The sequence below is a fragment of the Zalophus californianus genome, chromosome 10 (genome assembly GCF_009762305.2).
Source record: "Zalophus californianus isolate mZalCal1 chromosome 10, mZalCal1.pri.v2, whole genome shotgun sequence".
NCBI lineage: Eukaryota > Metazoa > Chordata > Mammalia > Carnivora > Otariidae > Zalophus > Zalophus californianus.
Window position 1 is genome coordinate 55,340,044 of NC_045604.1, and position 23,149 is coordinate 55,363,192.

The 23,149-nt window shown below is 39.7% G+C and overlaps 1 protein-coding gene across 13 annotated transcripts in view; it reads right to left on the reverse strand.

The window, feature by feature from the left end:
* PRRC2C (proline rich coiled-coil 2C) overlaps nt 1-20,712 on the reverse strand; it is a 92,774-nt gene extending 72,062 nt beyond the window's left edge. For 9 of the 13 annotated variants that reach the window (XM_027612255.2, XM_027612262.2, XM_027612257.2 and 6 more), the window contains exons 1-2: nt 20,496-20,712; nt 137-298 (exon numbers count right to left, since the gene is read on the reverse strand). In XM_027612255.2, the coding sequence (XP_027468056.1) occupies nt 137-248 (112 nt within the window). In that variant the 5' untranslated portion in view covers nt 249-298; nt 20,496-20,712. The remainder of the gene's footprint in view (nt 1-136; nt 299-20,495) is intronic. The other 4 variants (XM_027612259.2, XM_027612256.2, XM_027612258.2 and 1 more) reach the window with 2 other exon arrangements.
* Between the last annotated feature and the right edge of the window lie 2,437 nt (nt 20,713-23,149).

Genomic DNA, 23,149 nt, shown 5'->3' on the forward strand with positions numbered 1-23,149 from the left:
AAAAGGCTCAATGTACACAGGGTTGCATAAATATGGGTTTATCCTAGCTCCTAATAGCAATAGCTCCAGAGTACCAATCATAGCAATAAAACAAAACCATGAAAATCATAAAAATATGCCACTTGATTTTACTCACCTGTGGTTTTCTGAGTTTCTAAAGATTTACCCTTGTAAGTATTAAATAAACTGAGTGTTGCATACTTTTTCCCATCCTTTGCTTTTGTGCTCTGGCCTGACTTCTCCGACATTTCGGTGGAAACTCATCGAGTCCAAAACCTCCTGTCACACCCCTTCAAACCTTTAAGACACACATAAGAAAGAAAAATGAGGAAAATTTTAGCATAAAGAAACTCTCAGTAGGGGCGCCTGGGTGGCTCCATTGGTTGAGTGTCTGCCTTTGACTCAGGTCATGATACCAGGGTCCTGGGACTGAGTTCCATGTCAGGATCCCTTGCTCAGTAGAGTCTGCCTCTCTCTCTCCCTGTCCCCCCGGCTCGTGCTCGCTCTCAAATAAATAAAATCTTAAAAAAAAAAAAAAGAAAAACTCTCAGTAAATTCAAATGTCCCCCAAAATTCTGAAAAATAAAAAGTGATGAAATCCATCTTCGGTAACTCGTATCAATAATAATGTCATACTTGTTTAATACTGTCAAATCTGAAGAACGAACACACAACAAAATCAATCAAACGAAATTACCCTGCGTTCAGTGAACATATTAGTTACTTATGGTTTGTAACTGCTTAACTGTTATCGTAGAGAATAAGAATTTTAATCCAGAGGCGCCTGGCTGGCTCAGTCAGTAGAGCATGCTACCCTTGATCTGCTCAAAATTGTGTGTTCAAGCCCCACACTGCCTGTGGAGTCTACTTAAAAAAAAAAAAAAAGGAATTTTAACCCATACTGAAACGAATAGGTCAAATACAGTAAATCTATGGAGACTGTCTATTTAACAAATACTATTATTCAATTTAACAGGCTTGAGATAACAGGCATCAATCAGTTTCTGCATATGGAATGCAAATATGATAGGAGGATTAACATCATTCCTCCATTAATTATATGCTTCTGTTTTCAGGCAGTATATGCTTTCATATGCTTATAAGTCACTCTTGTTTTTATGTTTTAGAGTACTACTACACCAGGAAAAAATATAAATCAAGTACACATAACTGTAATATAAATGAGTCAAATGATAATTCCATCAAAAGACAAGGACAGGGGTGCCTGGGTGGCTCAGCTGGTTGAACGGCTACCTTCGGCTCGGGTCAGGATCCGAGGGTCCTGGGATCGAGCCCCACGGTGGGGCTCAATGCTCAGTGGAGAGCCTGCTTCTCCCTCTCCCTCTGCCTGCCTCTCTGCCTACTTGTGCTCTCTATCTCTTTGTCAAATAAATAAATAAAATCTTAAAAAAAAAAAGACAAGGACAAACTATCCCTTAATGTACCTAACCGAACTGCTATAAAAGAATATGCATTTTTAGGGCACCTGGGTGGCTCAGTCATTAAGCGTCTGCCTTCGGCTCAGGTCACGATCCCGGGATCCTGGGATCGAGTCCCACATCAGGCTCCCTGCTCTGCAGGAAGCCTGCTTCTCCCTCTCCCACTCCCTCTGCTTGTGTTTCTGCTCTCGCTATGTCTCTGTCAAATAAATAAATAAAATCTTTAAAAAAAAATAATATGCATTTTTAAAAACAAAGAATTTGTGGGGCGCCTGGGTGGCTCAGTCCTTAAGCGTCTGCCTTCGGCTCAGGTCGTGATCCCAGGGTCCTGGGATGGAGCCCTGCATTGGGCTCCCTGCTCTGCAAGAAGCCTGCTTCTCCCTCTTCTACTCCCCCTGCCTGTGTTCCCTCTCTCGTTGTCAAATAAATAAATAAAATCTTAAAAAAAAAAAATTTGTAGCCATAAGCAATAAGACTACAGAAATCAGAAAGACCAATTCCACTATAATGGTTTTGCCAGTTAGTGTGAGCACTTTTAGTTTAAAGTACAACTTATACTAGCAATTAAAAATATGAAATCCTTAGGAATACATCCGACAAAAAATGTGCAAGATTAGTATATTAAAAACCATAGAACATTAAAGAAGACCTAGATACATGATGCTATGCCCTGTGCATGGGTCAAAAGACCCAATATGTAAGACTGTGATTCCTTGCCAAATTGATCTATAGATTCAAATCAATTCCAAACAAAATCACAGAAGGAATTTCTGGGGGAGAGGGTGGTAGAATTTTCAAGCTGGTTCTAAAATTTATTAAAAAATAGACAGGACCTAGAATAACCAAAAGAACTTTAAAAAGAATAAAGTTCGGGGTATCTGGGTGGCTCAGTTGGTTAACTGTCTGCCTTTGGCTCAGGTCATGATCCCAGGGTCTTGGGATCGGGGATCGAGCCCGGAGTTGGACTCCCTGCTCAGGGGGGAGCCTGCTTCTCTCTCTTCTCCCCGCCCCCTGCTCTCTCTCACCATTTTTTCTTTAAAGATTTTATTTATTTATTTGAGAGAGAGAGAATGAGAGATAGAGAGCACGAGAGGGAAGAAGGTCAGAGGGAGAAGCAGACTCCCCGCTGAGGGACTCGATCCCGGGACTCCAGGATTATGACCTGAGCCGAAGGCAGTCGCTTAACCAACTGAGCCACCCAGGCGCCCTGCTCTCTCTCACTATTTCTGTTGCTATCTCTGTCTTTCTCTGTCAAATAAACAAAATCTTAAAAAAATTAAATTAAAAAGAATAAAGCTGGAGGACCAATGTCACCTGATTTCATGATCTGTTAAGCAGCCATGAACACCGTGTGGTATTGGCCTAAAAAAAAGACTGATCAATGAAACAGAATAGAGTATAGAAATACAAATATATACAGGCATCTGATTTTTACAAATGCAAAGAAAATTCAGTGAATAAGGGACAGTTTTCTTAACAAATGGTGCTGAAACAATTAGGCATATATAACATAAAAAAATGAATTCTGATTCATAACTTCTACCATATACGAAACAACTCAAAATGGACGATAGCAAAGGGTACAAACTTGAAATTAGAAGACGTGTATGTTCTGGAGATCTAATGCACAGCATTATGATTATAGTCAAAATACTTTCTTGTATACATCAAAGATGATAAGAGACAAGATCTTAAATGTTCTCACTACACACAAAAAATAACTGATGTGATGGGAGTATCGGCTAATGTTACAGCAGTAATTATTCTGCAATATGTAAGTGCATGAAATCAACATGTATACCTCAAACTTACACAACGCTATATGTTAGTCACATCTCAATTTTGTTTTAAAAAGGAGCATAGACAAAATGTAAAAACTAGAGAAAAGGAGAAAATCTTTGCAACCTTGGGTTAAATAAAGAATTCTTTGACAGCACAGTAGAATCTGCTCTCAGGGGTCTTACTTTCTAACGTGGAGATTCAAAATATAGGTAAATAGGATTATTTCAGATGGTGACATATGCTATGAATGAAACTAAACAGGACAATATGAGGAAAAAAAGTGTAATTATTTTAGATTAGTTGATCACTAAAGGCCTCTCTGAGGGAAAGCCTTCTGATTTGGATCTAATGGGGGAAGGAGTCAGCTTCAAGGCTGACGAAAAAGCAAATGCAAAGGCCCTAAAGTCCTGACATGCTTATCATGTTCAAAAACATAAAAGCTAGTAGAGTCGAAGTTAGTAAGAAAGGGAGAGTTGAAAGGGAAAGAAAAGGTTGGATGAGAAGGCCTATTAGAATTTTAAATTTTATCTTTAAAGCAATGCGATTCTGAGCATTCATTTTGAGCAGAGACATGACTTTGGTTTTTAAAAACAACCTGGCTACAATGTAGAGAAGGGACTGTAGGGGGCCCAAAGGTGGAACATGGAAACATCATAGACTACAGAAGCCTAGGCACAACATGATGTAGCTGTGGTTGAAAAATAGAGACTAGGTAGAGGAGGCCAGGAAAGAGGAAACAAGGACAATTTTGGTCTTGAGCTTGAAAAGCAAGACATGAAGTTAAGTGAGGAAGTCTAGATTTAGGGACGATGGGGCAGAAGGCGAGGCAAGAGTTCTTAAACATGTTTAGTTTGAGATCTTTATAAAAACAAGCAGAGATTTGTACAGAAAGATGCTCAAGACAATGTTAAAAAGTATGTATGATTTTTAAATAATATGTTAAGTACTGAAAAATACAATATATATGCCAAGTATGAAAGTCTATAAAACCATATTACAAATTAGCTGCAGCAGCTATACACCTGATTGTAAGCAACTTGACTCTCTCTGTTATACATACTGCAATATCTAAACAGTAAATGCAATTTGGTCTTGTAACAGAAAAGAAAAAAATTGCAAATGTTTTTAAAAGCAATGACTTGAAAAGAAAAAATTTAGTTTCAAGACCAGAAGATGAAAAAATGCGTATGATTAAAATAATTTAAAAATCTATCCTCAATGGTGTAACACATTATCTAAAATATGCAAGAATAATAACAAAGACTATAGGTAAACAAAAAGTAGTTGATGGGTGTGGGTTCATCTGACTTCTTACCTGCCTTGTGGTTTATGCAAATAAAAATGGGAGAAAATAACAAAAAGATGCATATAACTACTGTGTGTTAAGTGATATTCATCGAGCATAACACAACTGTCATTAATGCTCCTTACACCATCAAAGGTACTTGCAAGTATGGTAACATCTCTTCCTTTTGAGCACTGGCATAAGAACCTAACTCACATCCATAAGATTCCAAGGGATAACATACCTTCTGTGTGTTTGTCCTTAGATACTAAAACCTTAAATAATGAAACCAATGTCCTCTTAAAGCCTGCTGGAGGATTCAGTAAATTCTCTGAAATACAATTTCCCAAAGCAATCCTCTACAGGTTACACAGAAATAAACCTGGTATTGCCTCCTCACTGCTACAATGACAAATATTCATTCAACAAGATACAAAAACGTGTTGAGAATAAGCTGCCAAACCCTATCTTAGATGTTAAGATCTATAATGGAAAGATAGATGGGGCCCCTGCCTTCATGGAAGTTTTAACAATAAGTAAATAAAAATACAAGAATAAAAAAAACTCAGCTGGGTAAAGGGACAGTGAAGAGGGGAAAGAGATTGGATACAATGGCAAAGGTCTGAAAGATCTCTCTGAAAAGATGACACGAGGGAAGAAAAATCAATCAGTAGTTCTCAACAACAGGCTGCAGACTTATCCCGGAAGGTTTTTAAAGATACTATAGTCCCTGTGCCAGACCAATTAAATCAGAATTTCTCAGACTGGGTCTGGCTCCTCAGGTGTCTCTTAAGTACAGGCATTACCTCATTTTATTGTGCTTTGCAGATACGGTGTTTTTTACAAATGGAAGGTCTGGGGCAACCCTGCATCAAATGAGCGAGTCTGTCAGCACTATTTTTCCCACAGCATTTGCTTACTTCACGTCTGTATCACATTTTGGTAATTCCCATATTTCGAACTTTTTCATTATTATTTTATTTGTTATTGGTGATCTGTGATCAGTGATCTCTGAGGTTACTTTTATCCTTGTTTTGGGGCACCACAAACTAAGACAGTGAACTTAACTGATAAATGTTGGGTGTGTTCTGACCTCCCACCAACCAGCTGTTCCCCGGAACACAATATTGAAATTAGGCCAATTAATAACCCTACAATGGTCTGTAAGTGTTAAAGTGAAAGGAAAATTCTCATGTCTCTCCATTTTAAATTAAAAGCTAGAAATGATTAAGTTCAGTGAGAAAGGGATAGGCCAAAAGCTAGGCCCCTGGCACCAAAGTTAGCCAAGTTGTAAATTCAAAAGAAAAGTTTTTTTTTTTTAAAGATTTTATTTATTTATTTGACAGAGACACAGAGAGAGGGAACACAAGCAGGGGGAGTGGGAGAGGGAGAAGCAGGCCTCCCGCTGAGCAGGGAGCCCCATACGGGGCCCGATCCCAGGCTAACCCTGGGATCATGACCTGAGCCGAAGGCAGACGCTAACAACTGAGCCACCCAGGTGCCCCGAAATAAAAGTTCTTAAATAAAATCAAAAGTGCTACTCCAGTGGACACAGGAATGAAAGTGCAACACCTTTACCACTGACATGGAGAAAAGTTTCAGTGATTCCGATCAAACAGCCACGTTCCCTTAGGCCAAAACCCAATCCTGAGTGAGGCCCTAACTCTATTCAATTCTATGAAGGCTGAGAGAGGTGAGGAAACTAAAGAGAAACTTGAAACTGGAAGAGGTTGGTTAATGAGGTTAAAGGAGAGAAGCCAACTTTATAACATACAAGTGCAAGCTGAAGCAAGTGCTGATGTAGAAGCTGCAACAAATAATCCGGTCAGTAACCAACAACATGGAGGCAAAATCTTACACTGCAAAAAGATTACAACTCTGAAAGCTAAGATGATGGCTAGCATTTTTAGCAATAAAGTAAATTTTAATTAAGGCATATACATTGCTGGGGCACCTGGGTGGCTCAGTCAGTTAAGCATCAGACTCTTGGTTTCAGCTCAGGTCATGATCTCAGGGTCCTAGGATCAAGCCCCATGCTGGGCTCCAAGCTCAGGGTGGACTCTGCTTGAGATTCTCTCTCTCCCTCCCTGTCTGCCACTCCTGCTCATGCTCTCTCTCTCTTTAAAATAATTAAGTAAAATCTTAAAAAAAAAACATACACAAAAGATATTAAAAAACATAATGCTATTGCACAATTAATACACTACAATATAGCACAAACATACTTTTCATAGGCACTGGGAAACCAAAAAAATTTCATTCCATTCCCTTTATTGAAATATTTGCTTTATTACACTGGTTTGGAACTGAACCCTCAATATCTCCAATGTATGCCACTATAACCATAGTTGAGAACCACTGGGGGGGGGGACCCAATTTTGATCTGGGATAAAAGGGTTCAGGTGTAAAGGTCATGGGGAGAGGCAGGAGAGGAAGTCAGAGTAGGCAGAAGTCTAGTAGGCTAGGCTAAGGAGTACTGCCCAGTTTATTCTAAATGCCATGAAGGGCCACTGAAGAAAATTAATTAAAAAAATCTCAGTTGCTGAATAAAGGTATGGCTGCAGGGGCGCCTGAGTGGCTCAGGTGGTTAGGCGACTGCCTTCGGCTCAGGTCATGATCCTGGAGTCCCGGGATCGAGTCCCGCATTGGGCTCCCTGCTCGGAGGGGAGTCTGCTTCTCCCTCTGACCCTCCCCCCCTCATGCTCTATCTCATTCTCTCTCTCAAATAAATAAATAAAATCTTTAAAAAAAAAAAGGTATGGCTGCATTCTGCAGATCCACATCTTAAGTAATAAAATGGTACAATTTACACAATTAGTAATTTAAAAATCCTTGATAAGCTCAACAGGGGCATTTCTTTTCAACTTGTCAGATTCTGATTTCAAAAAATGTACCGGCACAGTCACAGAAGAACAAAGGATCTCTATCCTCTACTTGTATCACTTTTAATTTTAAAAAGCTTTTTGGGGGTGCATGGGTTGCTCAGTCAGTTAAGCATCTGCCTTCTGCTCAGGTCATGATCCCAGGGTGCTGGGATCCAGGGAGCGTGCTTCTCCCTCTCCCTCTGCCGTTCCCCCTGCTGTGCTCTCTGTCAAATAGGTATTAAAAAAAAAAAAAAAAAAAGCTTGGGGCACCTGGGTGGCTCAGTCGGTTAAGCATCTGCCTTTGGCTCAGGTCATGATCCCAGGGTCCTGGGATCAAACCCCGCATTGGGCTCTCTGCTCAGCAGGGAGCCTGCTTCTCCCTCTGCCCGCTGGTGCTCTCTTTCTCTGTCAAATAAATAAATAAAATCTTTTTTTTTAAAGCTTTTTGTTATTTGCATGCTATTAAGAATATATATTTTTTTACATTACTGTCCTGCTTACTATGTACCTAAAAATCTGAATCATTAGGGTCTGAAGGTCAGTCTACAAAAAGAGCCTACTGAATAATAAATACACCCCCTTTAAGGGAAGAGAAAGTAATCATATTTCTGTGACCCTGAGCAATGACAGGAAGAAACTAGCATTTTTCGTTGAAATTTGATATACCAAAACATGAGCATCTGCATTTTCCAGATTTGAGCAATGAATATATATTACCTTGTAACAATTTTTTTTTGGGCGGGGAAGTGTTAAGATGAAAGAAGAAATCAAGAAGGAAAAAAGGCAGTATTTTAAAAGCAAACAATTTCCAAAAGGTCTAGGGGAAATTTGGAAGACAGCGGTTTGTCATAATATAAATATCAACCTTTCAAAATGAAAGGATGACACTCAACAGTGGTTACAAAAGGATGGTTTTCATGAAGGACAGCTATCATAGATTAAAAATTTTTTAAAAATCTGTAAAGGGTTTCCACATCAAGACAAAATAAACTATGATCTCTAAAATTCCTTCAGTCTCAAAAATTGTAAGATTCTATGGTTACTCACCATTACAAAAGTATTTAAAAATACTCAATATGAAAAACATTATTTTTAGTGATATTTAAAATCTAGCATCTCTGAAAAAAAAAGAACACACTTTCACAAATTGCCAATCTGCTCAATTCAATAAATGACAATTATCTTTCTGGCCACCATGGGTTTCTAAGTATCCAAGCTCTGTTTACTTTTCTTTCCTCATTAATCTTATGTGAGAATTTAGTTCTTCTGGAAAATGAAATACAATGTCCCGGGGCGCCCGGGTGGCTCAGTCATTGAGCGTCTGCCTTCGGCTCAGGTCATGATCCCAGGGTCTTGGGATCGGGCCCCACGTCAGGTTCCCTGCTCTGCAGGAGGCCTGCTTCTCCTTCTCCCACTCCCCCTGCTTGTGTTCCCTCTCTCGCTGTGTCTCTGTCAGAAAATAAATAAAATCTTAAAAAAAAAAAGAAATACAATGTCCCACTGATTTAAATAGTAAACATTAAAAAGAACCTGCAACCAGATGAGCATACTATATGCACTCAACAAATGTTTTACTGAACAAATAAAGAATCTCTAGTAAGTAAGAAGTAATAGTCAAGTATCAATACGAATATAAAAAGCAAACAGATTCTGTGTAAACCATATTCTTTGGTTTCTGTGACTCTCTGACAGCTCTTTTTTTCTATCCCTCTACATAAACGTTAACGTGCTTTTTGCCATCTCTCTTTACCAGCTCCCTCTATGTGCTTTCTTCCTTGGCCATCTCATCTATTGTTCACTAAGGATAATTCCCAAAACTTTCCTTCAAACTACAATCTTTAGACATACATTTTTAATTGTCTATAGTACAAAATGTCTCCACTGAAATCTCTGGACAGAACTACAAACTCAAAATGTTTGATTCCCCTACTGGTTCATACAAATGTTTATCCAGCGCCTACTGTATTATCAGGCACTCCTAGGAACAAATGAAAAAGACATGCTGTCCTCATCAACTGAGTGGAGATAACAGGAAATGTGAGAAGGCTGGAAAAGGTTCACAAAGAACTGAGAGGAAAGAGACAACTAGGCAAACGAGGCATTGACAATCAGTGCTGACACCCCAGTAAAAGCTGGAGACCAGTGATATAAAGTATTCCCAAGGCTGTCCAGTTTGAAGACTCTCATTAATGCCCAGCAGCACAATCAGGAGTGGGGAGTGGTGGGAAGCACACAGCAGCTGGAATGATAAGGAATTAGGCTGTGCCATACATGTGTAAAGAAAAGCAAGGCAAAAGAAGATATTGCCAGGAAAATGGTTAGAATAACATTTCATGGAAGTCTAAGCCAGAGAGTAAAGCAGGAGAAGGTGGAAGAGAACAAGGAAGACAGCAGAAGGAACTGCCAATTTTAATATGATTGTATAAAAGCTCCACCAATAGTAATTATTAAATGCTTACTGAGTCAAGCTTACTATGTATTGCTTTGTTCATTTAATAAAAACAACAGAGGGGCGCCTGGGTGGCTCAGTCAGTTAAGTGTCTGCCTTAGGCTCAGGTCATGATCTCAGGGTCCTGGGATCGAGCCCCGCACTGCATTGAGCTCCCTGCTCAGCAGGGAGTCTGCTTCTCCCTCTCCTCCCCACTCGTGCTGTCGCTATCTCTTTCTCTCCCTGCTTGTGTTCTCTCACTCTCGCTCTCTCTCAAATAAATAAATAAATAAAAATCTTTAAAAAAATAAATAAAATAAATAGAAACAACAGGAGAAAATGTACTATCTGAGTGAGAAAAGTGGAGGCACAGGAGCTTGCGATTTGAAGTTAAGGTTTCAGGTGATGAGAGGGGTTTAGAACATCAGACGTTAAAAGTCAAGCACACATTGTATATGTGACTGAGTGTGCATAGGTACACATACCCACAAAGAGTGATAAATATGGTAAACTACTAACAATCAGGGAATAGGGATGAAGGAATACAAGAATTTTTCATACTATTCTTATAATTTTTCTGTGAGATTAAGATTATTCCAAAAGAAAAAGTTTAAAATGGGCGCCTAGCTGGCGCATGTGACTCTTGGTCTTGGGGTCATGAGTTTGAGCCCTGCGTTGGCCGTGGAGCCTACTTAAAATAAAAATTAAAAAAAAAGTTAAAAACAAAAAGCTCACCTGCTTTCCCAAACACGTTCTTCTCCCCAACTTCACCATAACCACCTTTCCTGACCTCTAGATTTTTTTAAAATTTATTTAAGTAATCTCTACAGCCAACGTGGGGCTTGAATTCATTACCCCTAAGATCAAGAGTTGCATGCTCTTCCGACTGGAGCCAGCCAGGCACCCCTCTCTGACCTCTAGATTTAAAACCTTGAATGGTGCTCCATATTTATGTCTCCCACTTCTAACACGAAGAGGGATGTAAGTTCTATACGCTCTAATGTAGTGATGTCTCTTGAAACCATTTTAAAAAAATCTGAACTCTATAATGTAAAAATATCAGCTTGGGAATAAGAGCTCAAAGCCCAAGTCACCAAAATTTACCAATGAAGAAACAACTTTAGACAAGTAAAAATAACTTGCCCCAAACTCATATAGCCATGAAGAGATACGGCCAAGATTAAATCCAGACTGATGGCAAAGCCAGTGCCCAGATAACCTCACCATAGGAAAATCAGAATTTAATTTTCATTATAAAAGAGATAAACATCAAATCTTTAAAATGTAATAATAAACGTGATTTTAGGCTAAGAGGTTCTAAGATTCAAGTTTTTATTTTCAAAACTTACTGTATTACAATACAGAATAAAATATCAAGAATAAAAAATTATAGTGACAAAATACAGTAAAAATGTATTCCATCTGTTGTAGAAATATGTAGAAATGGAAAAAATCTAAGACTCAATGCACTAAAGACTGTTAAAAAAAAAAGGGGGGGTAGCTATGTACAGAATTGTTTCCCCTCTCAAAATTCTTATGTTGAAGTCCTAACTCCCAACTTGACAGATGGTATTTGGAGATAGGTCCTTTGGGAGATAATTAGGTTTAGCTGAGGTAGTAAGGGTGGGGCCTCATAATGGGGTTAGTGCTCTTTTAAGAGAAGACACCACAGCTCTCTCCCAACCACACGAAGACACACAGCTAGCAAGCCAGGAAGACCTCACCAGAACCTGATTATGTGGGCACCCTGATCTTGGTTTTCCAGCCTCCAGAGCTGTGATAAATTCATGTTAAGCCACCTAGTCTATGGTAGGTTTTGTTTTTTTTTTTAAGATTTTTATTGATTTATTTGAGAGAGAGAGAGAGAAGGAGCCAGGGTGAGGGGGAGAGGGAAAAGCAGACACCCTGCTGAGGAGGGAGCCCACTCATGCATGACCTGAGCTGAAGTCAGACACTCAACCAACTGAGCCACCCAGGTGCCCCTATGGTATTTTCTCATGGCAGCTGGAGTTGGTTAAGGACGAGGAGACTGATGAGTTAACTTCAGAAAACATTTAGTCTATCAAATTTTAAACTAAATTTTCCATTTAAAATGAAAAGGTCTTGCTTTGGGTAAGAGACTGAACTGGTCAACTTCTAAGTTCATTTCGATCTCCAACTGTTATAATCAGTATTTCTAAAGTTAGAGTGACATCAAATATTTTTTAAGATCACATTTGCTGCTGTAATAGAAAAACTAAGAATACCACCATATGTTGAGTGCCTCTACTACAAATAGCACTACAGCAAAAGCATTAAAAATTGTCATTTTTAAAAACAAAGTGTAATATAAATAAATCTGTTGGAATTCTAATCAGAATGGAAGAAGGGCTCAGGCTGTTCTTAGAAACTGAAACATGTGAATTAAGTTTCTGGGGCAGAATGCCTTAACAATCAGAACAAGAAACGTAGTTATCAAACCTTCTGTACCATAAATTACTGTTCTAGCAAAGTAACAAACCTGTGTATCTACCATTTACTAGATGAGGTGATTGCCACATTATTCTTTTTGACAACTTACAGTATTTTTAAACTGTTCGTATCACACCATTACTTTTCTTCAAACTGATTTAAATACCAGCTCTAACATTTTGTAGCTAGGTGTTTTTATAGCATAATTGTGGCATATGCATATTATGGCATAAGCACGTCCCTAGTCATTAAATATAATTCTGAATTTTTATTTCCTCATCTGTGGGCTCTATCTTCTAGTCTATTACGAGATTTAATTAACAAAGTGTATAAAACTCTTAAAATAGTGTCTGCATTTAATAAAAGCTTAACAAATGGTAATAATGTTTTCAAAACTTAAATATTACAAATAAAAACCAAAGCATAAAAGTTTCTTCATTAACTTTTTTGCAAGGCAAGTATGTTGGATGTTACAGGAGGAAAACAGAAGCATTCTCTTTCAAGACGCTCAATTGACATTATGAACTCTCCTAAAACTTTCACATAACTAATCTGCTGCCTTTAAGGGTTGTGATTTCAAGTTTAAATTTGTAAGTGTAGAGAACTGGTTAGCATCCCTCTCTGCCAAGCAACTGGCTCTGTTCCTCTATCATTAAAATGTCTTAATATTTAAATAAAATATTTAAAATAAAATATTTAAAATATAAAATAAAATATTTAAAATAAAAATACTCCAATTATGAGTGCTTTAATGTGAATGGAATGGTCAACTGATTATAGGAAGCTCCTTTTTATTTATTTTTTTTATTTTTTTTAAAATATTTTATTTATTTATTTGAGAGAGAGAATGAGATAGAGCACATGAGAGGAGGGAGGGTCAGAGGGAGAAGCAGACTCCCTGCTGAGCAGGAAGCCCGATGTGGGACTCGATCCCAGGACTCCAGGATCATGACCTGAGCCGAAGGCAGTCGCTTAACCAACTGAGCCACCCAGGCGCCCAGGAAGCTCCTTTTTAAAATGTACTATTTCTCAATGGTTCATCTTCAACATATGTGGCTTAATTTCCTTCACTTATATAAAAGTACTCATGCTGAACTGATTTAAAAAAAAAAAGTCTGTCTTGAGACATGTAAGCTACCCATCTCTCTTTTTGCTACTTTCTACTTTCATTCTCTCCATGTTTCCAGTTTGTCATATATAAAACAATATTTGTTATGTTGTTTATTATTACTTTTTTTTTTTTTCTTTTAGTAATCTCTATACCCAACATGAGGCTCCAACTCACGACCCTGAGATCAAGAGTTGCATGCTCTTCTGACTGAACCAGCCAGGCACCCTATTCCTGACTTTTTAATCCTTATTCAACAGTTCTTTCTCTGCCTCCAAAATGTGAGATATTTCATCTTTCTACATTCTGTATCCTAATTTTGATGCGAGTTACATGAATCTACACATATTAAAACTCACAGAATTGTACACCAAAAGCTCCAATTTTTCTTTATCTAAATTTCAAAAACTATACAGAAATATAACCAATCTCTACTTCTTTCAAAAGCCTCATTCAATAACACCTATCTGTTCCATTTTCCTGACCTCCAGAAGTTAATTCTACACCTCTTATGTTGTGCTTCTTTAGTTAAGATCTACATATATGGTCTGTTTCCTAGTTACCAGAAATACTGAATAAGCTACAATATTCATCTTTAAAATGCATTGGATAGGGACGCCTGGGTGGCACAGTTGGTTAAGCCTCTGATTCTTGGTTTCAGCTCAGGTTGTAATCTCTAGGGTGGTTGAGATGGAGCCCTGTATTGGGCTCCGCACTCAGCCCAGAGTCTACTTGAGATTCTCTCTCGCTCTGCCCCTTCTGCTTGTGTGTGCCTGCTCGCTCACTCTCTCTCTCTGAAATAAACAAATCTTTAAAATAAAATACACTGGATAAAGTCAATGTGTACTTGCCCAACTACTTAACCCATTTTAGTAAAAAGTACTAAGCTTTGTTCCTTGGTGACCATTTCTCCAGTCTCCCAACTGTTTTTGGTTTTGTTCTAAATTATCCTTAATATATCTCTTTGGGAGTCTTTGAGAGGCGCTCCACAGGGCCTTTGTGCAAATAGAAAAACATACCCTTCTGGGAAGATAGAGGTAATCCTCTGGGTGAGGTGCTGATGCACTGGGGAAAAGGGGGGAAATGAAGGCACAATTACCCCCTGCGAGGCCTAGCCAGAGAATAGGACTCTCTGCAAGCAGAGCATGGAGTAGGTTTCAGTCCTTGTTGCCTCCTTCACCCCCACACATTTGTGCAATATACAAACTGTACAGTCATACACAGCAGCCCTACACTTTCAGATTATTCATTAGTAAAGAGGAAAGGATGATCAAGTATTAACGTCTCTAGCTACCCATACTCCAATCACACGTGCATCCATCTCTTATCTTGTAAACTCAAGATTTATTTGGAGGGGATCTTCCAACATCATAGAGAACCACTCTCACTTTGTCTTTAACTCTCTCCTTTTCATAGTTCTCTTTTCTGTTTTAAATATGGTCAAGGCTCATGTAATATCAAAGAATATAAAATTCAAAACATACACAGAAACATATTTAATGTGATCTTTGCAACAATCCTGAGATAGGGGAAATGGGTATTTTCCTTATTTCACAGATGAATAAACAGATTTCCCCTGCTATCAGAAAGCAAAGTATTCCTCTGAAACCTTTTGTAAGCTGAAATGGTTACAGCAAAGAAACAATTACCATTAATTTATGTGGAAAACTTTTTGTGCTGTCCCCAGACCCAAGAAATAACCTTTCTTAGGCTTTTCTGACACCTTAGGACACGTCTTGCTAACAAAATCACAAAATAGATCATGATAAAGCACAGACAAACTAGATGCTGAGTGTAGTTCCAGGGGAAGGAGCTTGGTGGCACAACTCTTGCTGCTCAGGGTGCGCCCTGCCTCTATAATGGCTGACTGCTAAATTTCCGTTTTGCCTTTTTCCGTAAAAACAAAAATCGCCTTCAGAATTTTTAGTTAGAAAAAGCAAATAATAATGTATGTCCTTCATAAAAACAAAGTGGGGTAGTGCGAACCTTCAAAAAGCAGGGAATACCTGTATCTAAAATTTGAAGAAGCCATGTCATTTGCCCCCAAAGTTAACAGTAGGCACAAAAGACAAAACTTAGGTGACAAAAGGTTTAAACCTAGGTTTTTACACTCGTAGTCCAGAGCTCATACTGAGTATTCAAGTCACCTAAAAATCAAGAAGTCTCACTACTTATTCCTCCCTGCTTAACCTTCCACCCTTATTATTTGACCTAAATTCTTTTAGGGTCACCAAGGATCTCTCAGCCAAATCCAAAGGCCACTTCTCTTACATCTTTCTGAACTCTGCTACATTTGGCGTAATAATCCTATTTTTTAGATTATTCTCTTCCATCCTAATTTCTGTAGTTGACTTCCTTCTTCACTTATTCATTGTTGCTCTCCTTCTCTTGCCATAAATTGTCTAAGATATCCTGCTAAATTTCTGTCTAAACAAATACCTTCACTTTGCAGTTTATCAAGGAAATGGTTGCCCCGAGTATGTAGTTAAGGCTCTACATTACAGCTCATCTCCTGTAATGCTGCCACTGCCTGTGATGAATCTATTCCATTCCAGGCTTCCATCACTTCTGGCCTTCATCAATTCAAACTGTTGCCTGATCCTATCTAGCATTCATTTCTCATAGCATTTATGTCCTAAAGCGTGAAATACAAAAGACTACTGATGACATATTAGATGATTTTAAGTGGTCCATAGAAGCATATTTAAAATTATGTTTATTCTGAAACACACTGAAGGAAAAAAACTGTAACAGCAAATAATTATGTATGTTTTCTTTGAAATTCACTTAATTAAAAGACGGTAAGTTGAATTAAAGAAAAATATTAAGACAAATGATTTGAACATTTAAAAAGTCATGACTTGTCCTAAGTTTGGGCAATACTGGCCACTGGGAAGTCCATGTAGGGTGGAACTTAAGCACTACAGTTAGGCTCTGGGTCAATGATTCGAATCCCATATACTAGCTAAGTAAATCTAGAAGAATTACCTAAACCTCTTTAAATCCCAGTTTTCTAGCTGTGTAACAGGGATAAAATAATCCACCACCTAGGTGTATTGTATAGACCGAAAAAGATAAGCCACAAAATTATCTTCGCTCAGTGCCTGGCACGGAAAGTGCTCAACAAATATTAATAATTGCAATTATTCATGCCCTCTCTTGGCCATCATGCCCTCACTTGTAATCAATTAGTCACGTGATCTAGACTATAGACAATTTTCATTTATGGATTTTCTGCCCCAAACTTCCCTTATCTGCTTTTATGTCTTTATTTTTATCTTCTGGTATAAATCCAAAGATCACATGATAACTTTTAACATTCATCTTTAAAACTGTAAGCATCTTGGCAACAGGAACCAAAAGCCATACATATTCCTGATTCACTAGGCCTTATGAAATTAAAAGAATCTTTAATATTTGTTGAATAAATCTAAAAATTAGAAAGGAAAATCTGCTGCAAATAAATCTCACAATGGATAGTACATAAACACAAACTGTCTGAAAGCATCTGATACTATTCTAATGTGTAAATAAGGGGGAGGGGGATGACAAGGTATTCCTTTGCTCCACTAAGATATCCGTCAGTTTAATCTTAGCTGTGGGTCTCTTCTGTTTCCCACTCTCATACATTCAATAATAAAATCTAGGTATATACCAACCACTGTATAAGGTGATGAAGATCTGGAAACAATTTAGTAAAGGAAAACAGACTAGTACTGGAACACAGGTAAAAAGAAAATTACTAGATAATATGCTACGTAAGTAATATCCAAGTGTTTTTTATACTGTATGTGCTCCACAAATCCTGACTATACCCCATCCTCCTCTAATGTAGAGCACCTAGCAGCACCACACAGGGCTGACAACATTACATCACATTAACAGTAATAACCTAACTGCTACCTTGTTTTAGGTATATGCTAACCATATATAAGTTTTTGTCTACCATCCAGACCACTGTTGAAATTCACTAATAGCCCTTGTTTCATCTGATTTGCCAGCAAACATGCACATACACAGGCCCTAAAACATGACTGGCATTCTGTTAATCTACAGCAAAATGACTACAAATATAACTGGCAAAAACATCAGGTTATATTTAGCCTTTCTGGGGATTGGGAAAAATATACAATAGGAAATGTACTGAAGTTACCCTCTCTAGAGAATTCTTTTACCACAAAGATGTCCTGACTGATGCATCAAAGGCTTTATTATTGAGGAATTTAAAATGTTATGACTCAGGAAACTAACATTAATTCTCAAGCTTCTAAGCAACAGTTAACAATGATGAAGATAAGCTATCACTGTGTTACCTTTTCATAAGTTGATAAATCTCACTTTACTGAAAGTGTATTAGTCATAACTCAGTGAGACACAACTCTTGGATCTCCTTCACTGTAAGAATAGGGTTCTGTACCAATTTGTTTTTTATCAATTTTATCAATATCATTTTGTCAGTAATCAATCCTTGTCTTACACAAATATGGCATAAACAGCATCTGAAACAGAAGTTACTCAACTGGCTTACAAGTTGAAGCAGTGTTTGGATGAAGGGCAAGAGGAAACCACTTGCAGGGAGGGGAAAATATATTAATCTTCAAAGACATTTTACCAATAAAGGTGGTGGGGTGGTGTAAGGGTAGTGGGGAGATGGGCTGGAATGAGTCAGAACTTCTGTATTTTCAGCTGTGCTCAACATACTGAGCCCAGGGTTACTGACTGTAGAGCAGGAAGAAATCTTTTTGTTGTTTTTTAAAGATTTTATTTATTTATTTGAGAGAGAGAGAGAGAGAGAGAGAGAGAATGAGAGGTAGAGAGCATGAGAGGGAAGAGGGTCAGAGGGAGAAGCACACTCCCTGCTGAGCAGGGAGCCCGATATGGGACTTGATCCCAGGACCCTGGGATCATGACCTGAGCCGAAGGCAGTCACTTAACCAACTGAGCCACCCAGGCACCCAGGAAGAAATCTTTAAGAAACAAAATCTAGTGTGTGGTGTAAAAAGAAAAAGAAAGAAAAACTATTTAAACTCCCAAAGAATATATACTCCTCTCTAAGAATAAACAGATTACTCACTGCTTGGAAGAGTACTTTCTTCTATCAATATTCTGCCAATTCACTATTAGTTGGCCTTTTACTATGTACTAAGCACAGTAATAAGCCCTTTACACACATTATCTTTATTAATACTACAGTAAACCTTGGAGGGAAGTACTATTATTATTATCACCTCCATTTTACAGATGAGGAAGTATTTTATCAATAATAGAGGCCAGATCTCAAAATTTAAAAGCTGTATGCCGTACTATACATTTAAGAGTTTTAACCAACTGGCCTTTAAATAGAAAAAGATAGAAAAACTAGCTTCTATCCTATCCCCAAAGTAGTTATAACTATTTTTTACACCTTGCAACACTTTCACCACTGTATGCAACTATGTTTCTATACTGAAATCAAATGAAAGAAAAAACTAGGTTGAGAATGCTGCATCTTTAGTTACTACAGTTCCTAAAATTACAAGGACCAGGAAGGCAGTTTGATGGCCCAGAGCATCCTTTGGATTTAGACAGTTTGGGCTTGAATCTCTACAGCAGTGACCTTGGTGAAATTAATATCGTAGATTTCATTTCCTCATCTGTAAAATGGGATGATGATGATAACAACATCTCCCTCAAGGAAAGATCATATATGTAAAGGGCTTATTACTATGCTCAGTACAAGTAAAACATCAACTAATGGTGGAGGGAAAACAGCCACATATACATGCTCACCAAACCAAAATATAAAAGTAAAAAGCTTAGATTCTCACAAGTCGATTATGGAAGAAGAAAATTACTATTTGACTACATGCTCAAGATAAAATCCAAATTCAACCTATTCCTAATTTTTTAGGGGATCAATGCATTTGAGGTGGGCCAGAAACGATGCTGCAGTGCATCTGTGACACACACCTAAAAATGGCTCCACTCAGAGCAGCATCTTAATCACCAACAGAGGAGGTTAAATCTACTTTCAACAAATGCTGGAGTTAGACTTGGTGGGCGCTTAAGTATCATTCTATCGTTTTTATTTGCAGGAAGGAGTAAGTTATCAGGCACTTAATCAAGAATCGTGATGCTTCTGGTGCATTCCAAATGAAAATCTTACAGCACAGCTGCCTACCGTACAATTAATTCCAAGTACCCTAGCAAGGCATAAATCTATGAACCTAGGCTGAGGATCGGTCAACGCAGAAATTTGGGTAGCAAACATCAAGCATGTTGGAAACCTCAAAAAAACAAAAACAAAAAAACCACCAAACCTCAAACCAAGTCAAAACAAATATGCACCCCTTTAAAGGAACTAGACGCATTCCTCTCGGGCAAAAGAACAAATTATCAGTGTTCCCATTGGTCCCCATGCCCTTTTCTTCAAGTCCTAAAGCGGGGCCTTTACCGTAACACCAATAATATTAACGCTATCTCAAAGAGAGCGAGCTGCAGAGTGGGATTCACTACGTAAGGTTAAGGGATGGCGAGGCCTAGGGTATGAAATGACTAAACCCTCCTCTGGAGTTGGGGCAGCACGTCCCTAGCGGAAGTAGGGTTGGTCCAGATTCCCCCCAAGAGCCTCCCACGGAGCCAGGTCTTTAACCCGGTCTCTCTCAGACACTGCTCACTTCAAATTCCACCCTCACTACACACGGAAAAGTAGGCAGTCAAGGCCCTAGATGAGCCCTTGAGTTGTCTGGGGGACGCATCCCACACATTAGAAAAAAAGACCGCGCGCCCGCCTATCCCAAGGATGGAAACTCCCTTCTTTAGCCGGCAAGGCGAGTAATCCCCCCCGCAGGGCCTGAGCTTGGGACTGGGTGGGAGAAAGAGACCAACGGGTCCGGAACTCCCGCTGCAGACCACATGGGGCGGGTCTGACTCCGGTTTCCCGCTCCCCGACCAGGAGGCCGAGACTTCCCCCAGACACGGACATCATGGGAACCAAAAAAAAAGAGGGGGGTGGCTAGACCCAAGGCCGCCTCCAAGCGGCTTCCCAGTATCTGCCAGCCAGGGTCGGGGTGCGCTTCCACGCCCCAGGCCGCCCCACGCCAGCCGTCCCCGATGGGGCCCGCTTTGATCACAGCCCCTACGCCCTCGCTTTCCTTACCGGCCAGGGCGAGTGTCAAGCGGAGTGGGTCTGCGCACTTCGAGAGTCTCCGCCGGGCTCTGATCGAGGAAAGGGGAAGGGGAGGTTGGGGGTAGGGGGTGGCTGGAAGGGCCACCGGACTGGGAAAGCCGAAGCTGCGGATGGACAAACCGCCAAAGCACTTTCGCCGCTTCCCGAGAGGGAGAGAGCAAGCGAGAAAAAGAAGCAAGATGGCGGCTAGCCAGCCCCTACGTACTACGTCATGCCGCGGCGTACGTATGGCAAATCTCCGCAAGACCGCCCTCCGGCGCAGAGACGGCCAGATCACGTGTAGCCTCCGTGGCGGCCCAACCCCGGCGGCAGGCGACGGTGCCTCCTGCTGGAAGGAGGGAGTTCCTGCAGTCGAAATTCCCGCAGCCGGGGTAAGATTTTGCCTGAGTTCTCTCCAGGAACTTTGAGGAGAGGGCGACTGTAGGTTGATTTGCCTCAGGAGAGTGAGCACTCCTGCATGTGGTGGATGCGTGTGTGAATTGGTTCAACCAACAGTTTGGCACTATGTATCAACATTACACTATACATAATCTTTAACCTTGTTATTTGACGGTATCTTGATATTTTCCAGAAATGTGAATATAATATTCATAATACCAAAACCAGTCCATTGGTAAAGGTAGATAAATGCATTATGATACATCCACCTAATGGACTATTCTGAACCCATTAAATTCAGATTAATACTTAATGATCAGGGAAATGCTTATGCCATAATGTGCTTATGCCATAACTATGCTATAAAAACACCCACGTATGTGCATATTCTTAGAAAAGACTAAAAAAAAGTACTCTGCATGTTAATAATGGTAATGTTAACAGTAGTTTTTCTTAGGGGCGCCTCAGTCGTTAAGCGTCTGCCTTGGGCTCAGGTCATGATCCCAGGGCCCTGGGATCCAGCCCTCGCATCAGGCTCCAGCCCCGCCTAGGGCGCATGGGGCTCCCTGCTCTGCGGGAGGCCTGCTTCTCCCTCTCCCACTCCCCCTGCTTGGGTTCCCTCTCTCGCTGTGTCTCTCTGTCAAATGAGTAAATAAAATCTTAAAAAACAAACAGTTTTCTTATGGCAATCAGATTTTAAAAATATTTTATGCATGCCTTTCTATAATTTCCTGATTTTTATAATCAGAAATCACTTTTAAGGTGTAATGAAGTTTGTGAGTCATAAAATTGTTATGACAAATGATAAATGTGTGCATACAGTGTATATACTGTGTGTGTAACTATATATGGTATTTGTTTAGGTTTCATAAAGAATTACATATTCTTTAGGTTTTATTTATTTTTAAAGATTTTATTTATTTATTTATTTACTTACTTGACAGAGAGAGGGAGAGAGAGAGCACAAGCAGGGGGAGTGGGAGAAGCAGGCAGAGGGAAAGGGAGAAGCAGGTTCTACTAGGGGCTCTACTCCCTACAGCTCCACTGGGGGGAGGCTCCGCTGGGGGCGGGTCTCCACTGGGGGCTCTATCCCAGGACCCTGGGATCATGACCTGAGCCAAAGGCAGATGCTTAACCGACTGAGCCACCCAGGTGCCCCTAAAATATTTTTAAAATTACAAAAATTATTCTTCCATAAAAAAATAACAACTACTTCTCAAATTTGTGTTATTTACTCGCCAAATATGTACCGAACGTCTCCTGTCTGTGCTAGGTAATGGGAATATAAAGGTGCTGAACAATTAAGACCTTGGTCTAGTGATACAGATCCAATAATAGGTTTGGATATGTGCAATGAAGGAAACAAACAGGATATCAAGATAAAAAATAACCAGGGAGAAGAACAGGAGGAATTTACTTTAGAAAAATGTGGTCACTGAGTACCTTTCTGAGAAGGGTCCATTTAAACTGGAACCTAAATAATAATAAGAGTACGTAATAATACGAAGAGTAGCTGGAAAGTGCTCTGGACCAAGTGAACTGCAGTTGCAAATGCCCTGATGTGGGAAAGAGATTGGAATGTTGTAGGAACTAGGGGAGGAGTATGCCTGGAACTTAGTTAAAAGAGAGAGTGACACAAGATTATGCTAGAAGCAAAGATGAGGGTTGGATTCAGAGGGGCCTTAGAAACCAGATTAGGGAGTTCAGAATGTCATCTAGGTGCGGTGAAAAGTTTTTGGAAGATTTTAAGATGAGGAACCACATGATCTGATGTTTTACATTTTAAGATTACTGGGAGTAGGGCGCCTGGGTGGCTCAGTCATTAGGCGTCAGCCTTCAGCTCAGGTCATGGTCCCAGCATCCTGGGATGGAGCCCCACATCGGGCTCCCTGCTCCACGGGAAGCCTGCTTCTCCCTCTCCCACTCCCCCTGCTTGTGTTCCTCCTTTTGCTGTCTCTCTGTGTGTCAAATAAATAATTGAAGAGGGGCTCCTGGATGGCTCAGTCTTTAAAAAAAAAGGGGGGGCACCTGGGTGGCTCAGATGCTTAAGCGTCTGCCTTGGGCTCAGGTCATGTACTCTGGGATCAAGTCCTGCATCGGGCTCCCTGCTCCTTGGGAGCCTGCTTCTCCCTCTGCCTCTCTCTCTCTCTCTCTCTCATGAATAAATAAATAAAATCTTTAAAAAAAAAATAACTGGGAGTGAAGAGTGTGAAAAATAGATTGTGGGGAGGCAAGAAAGGAAACCA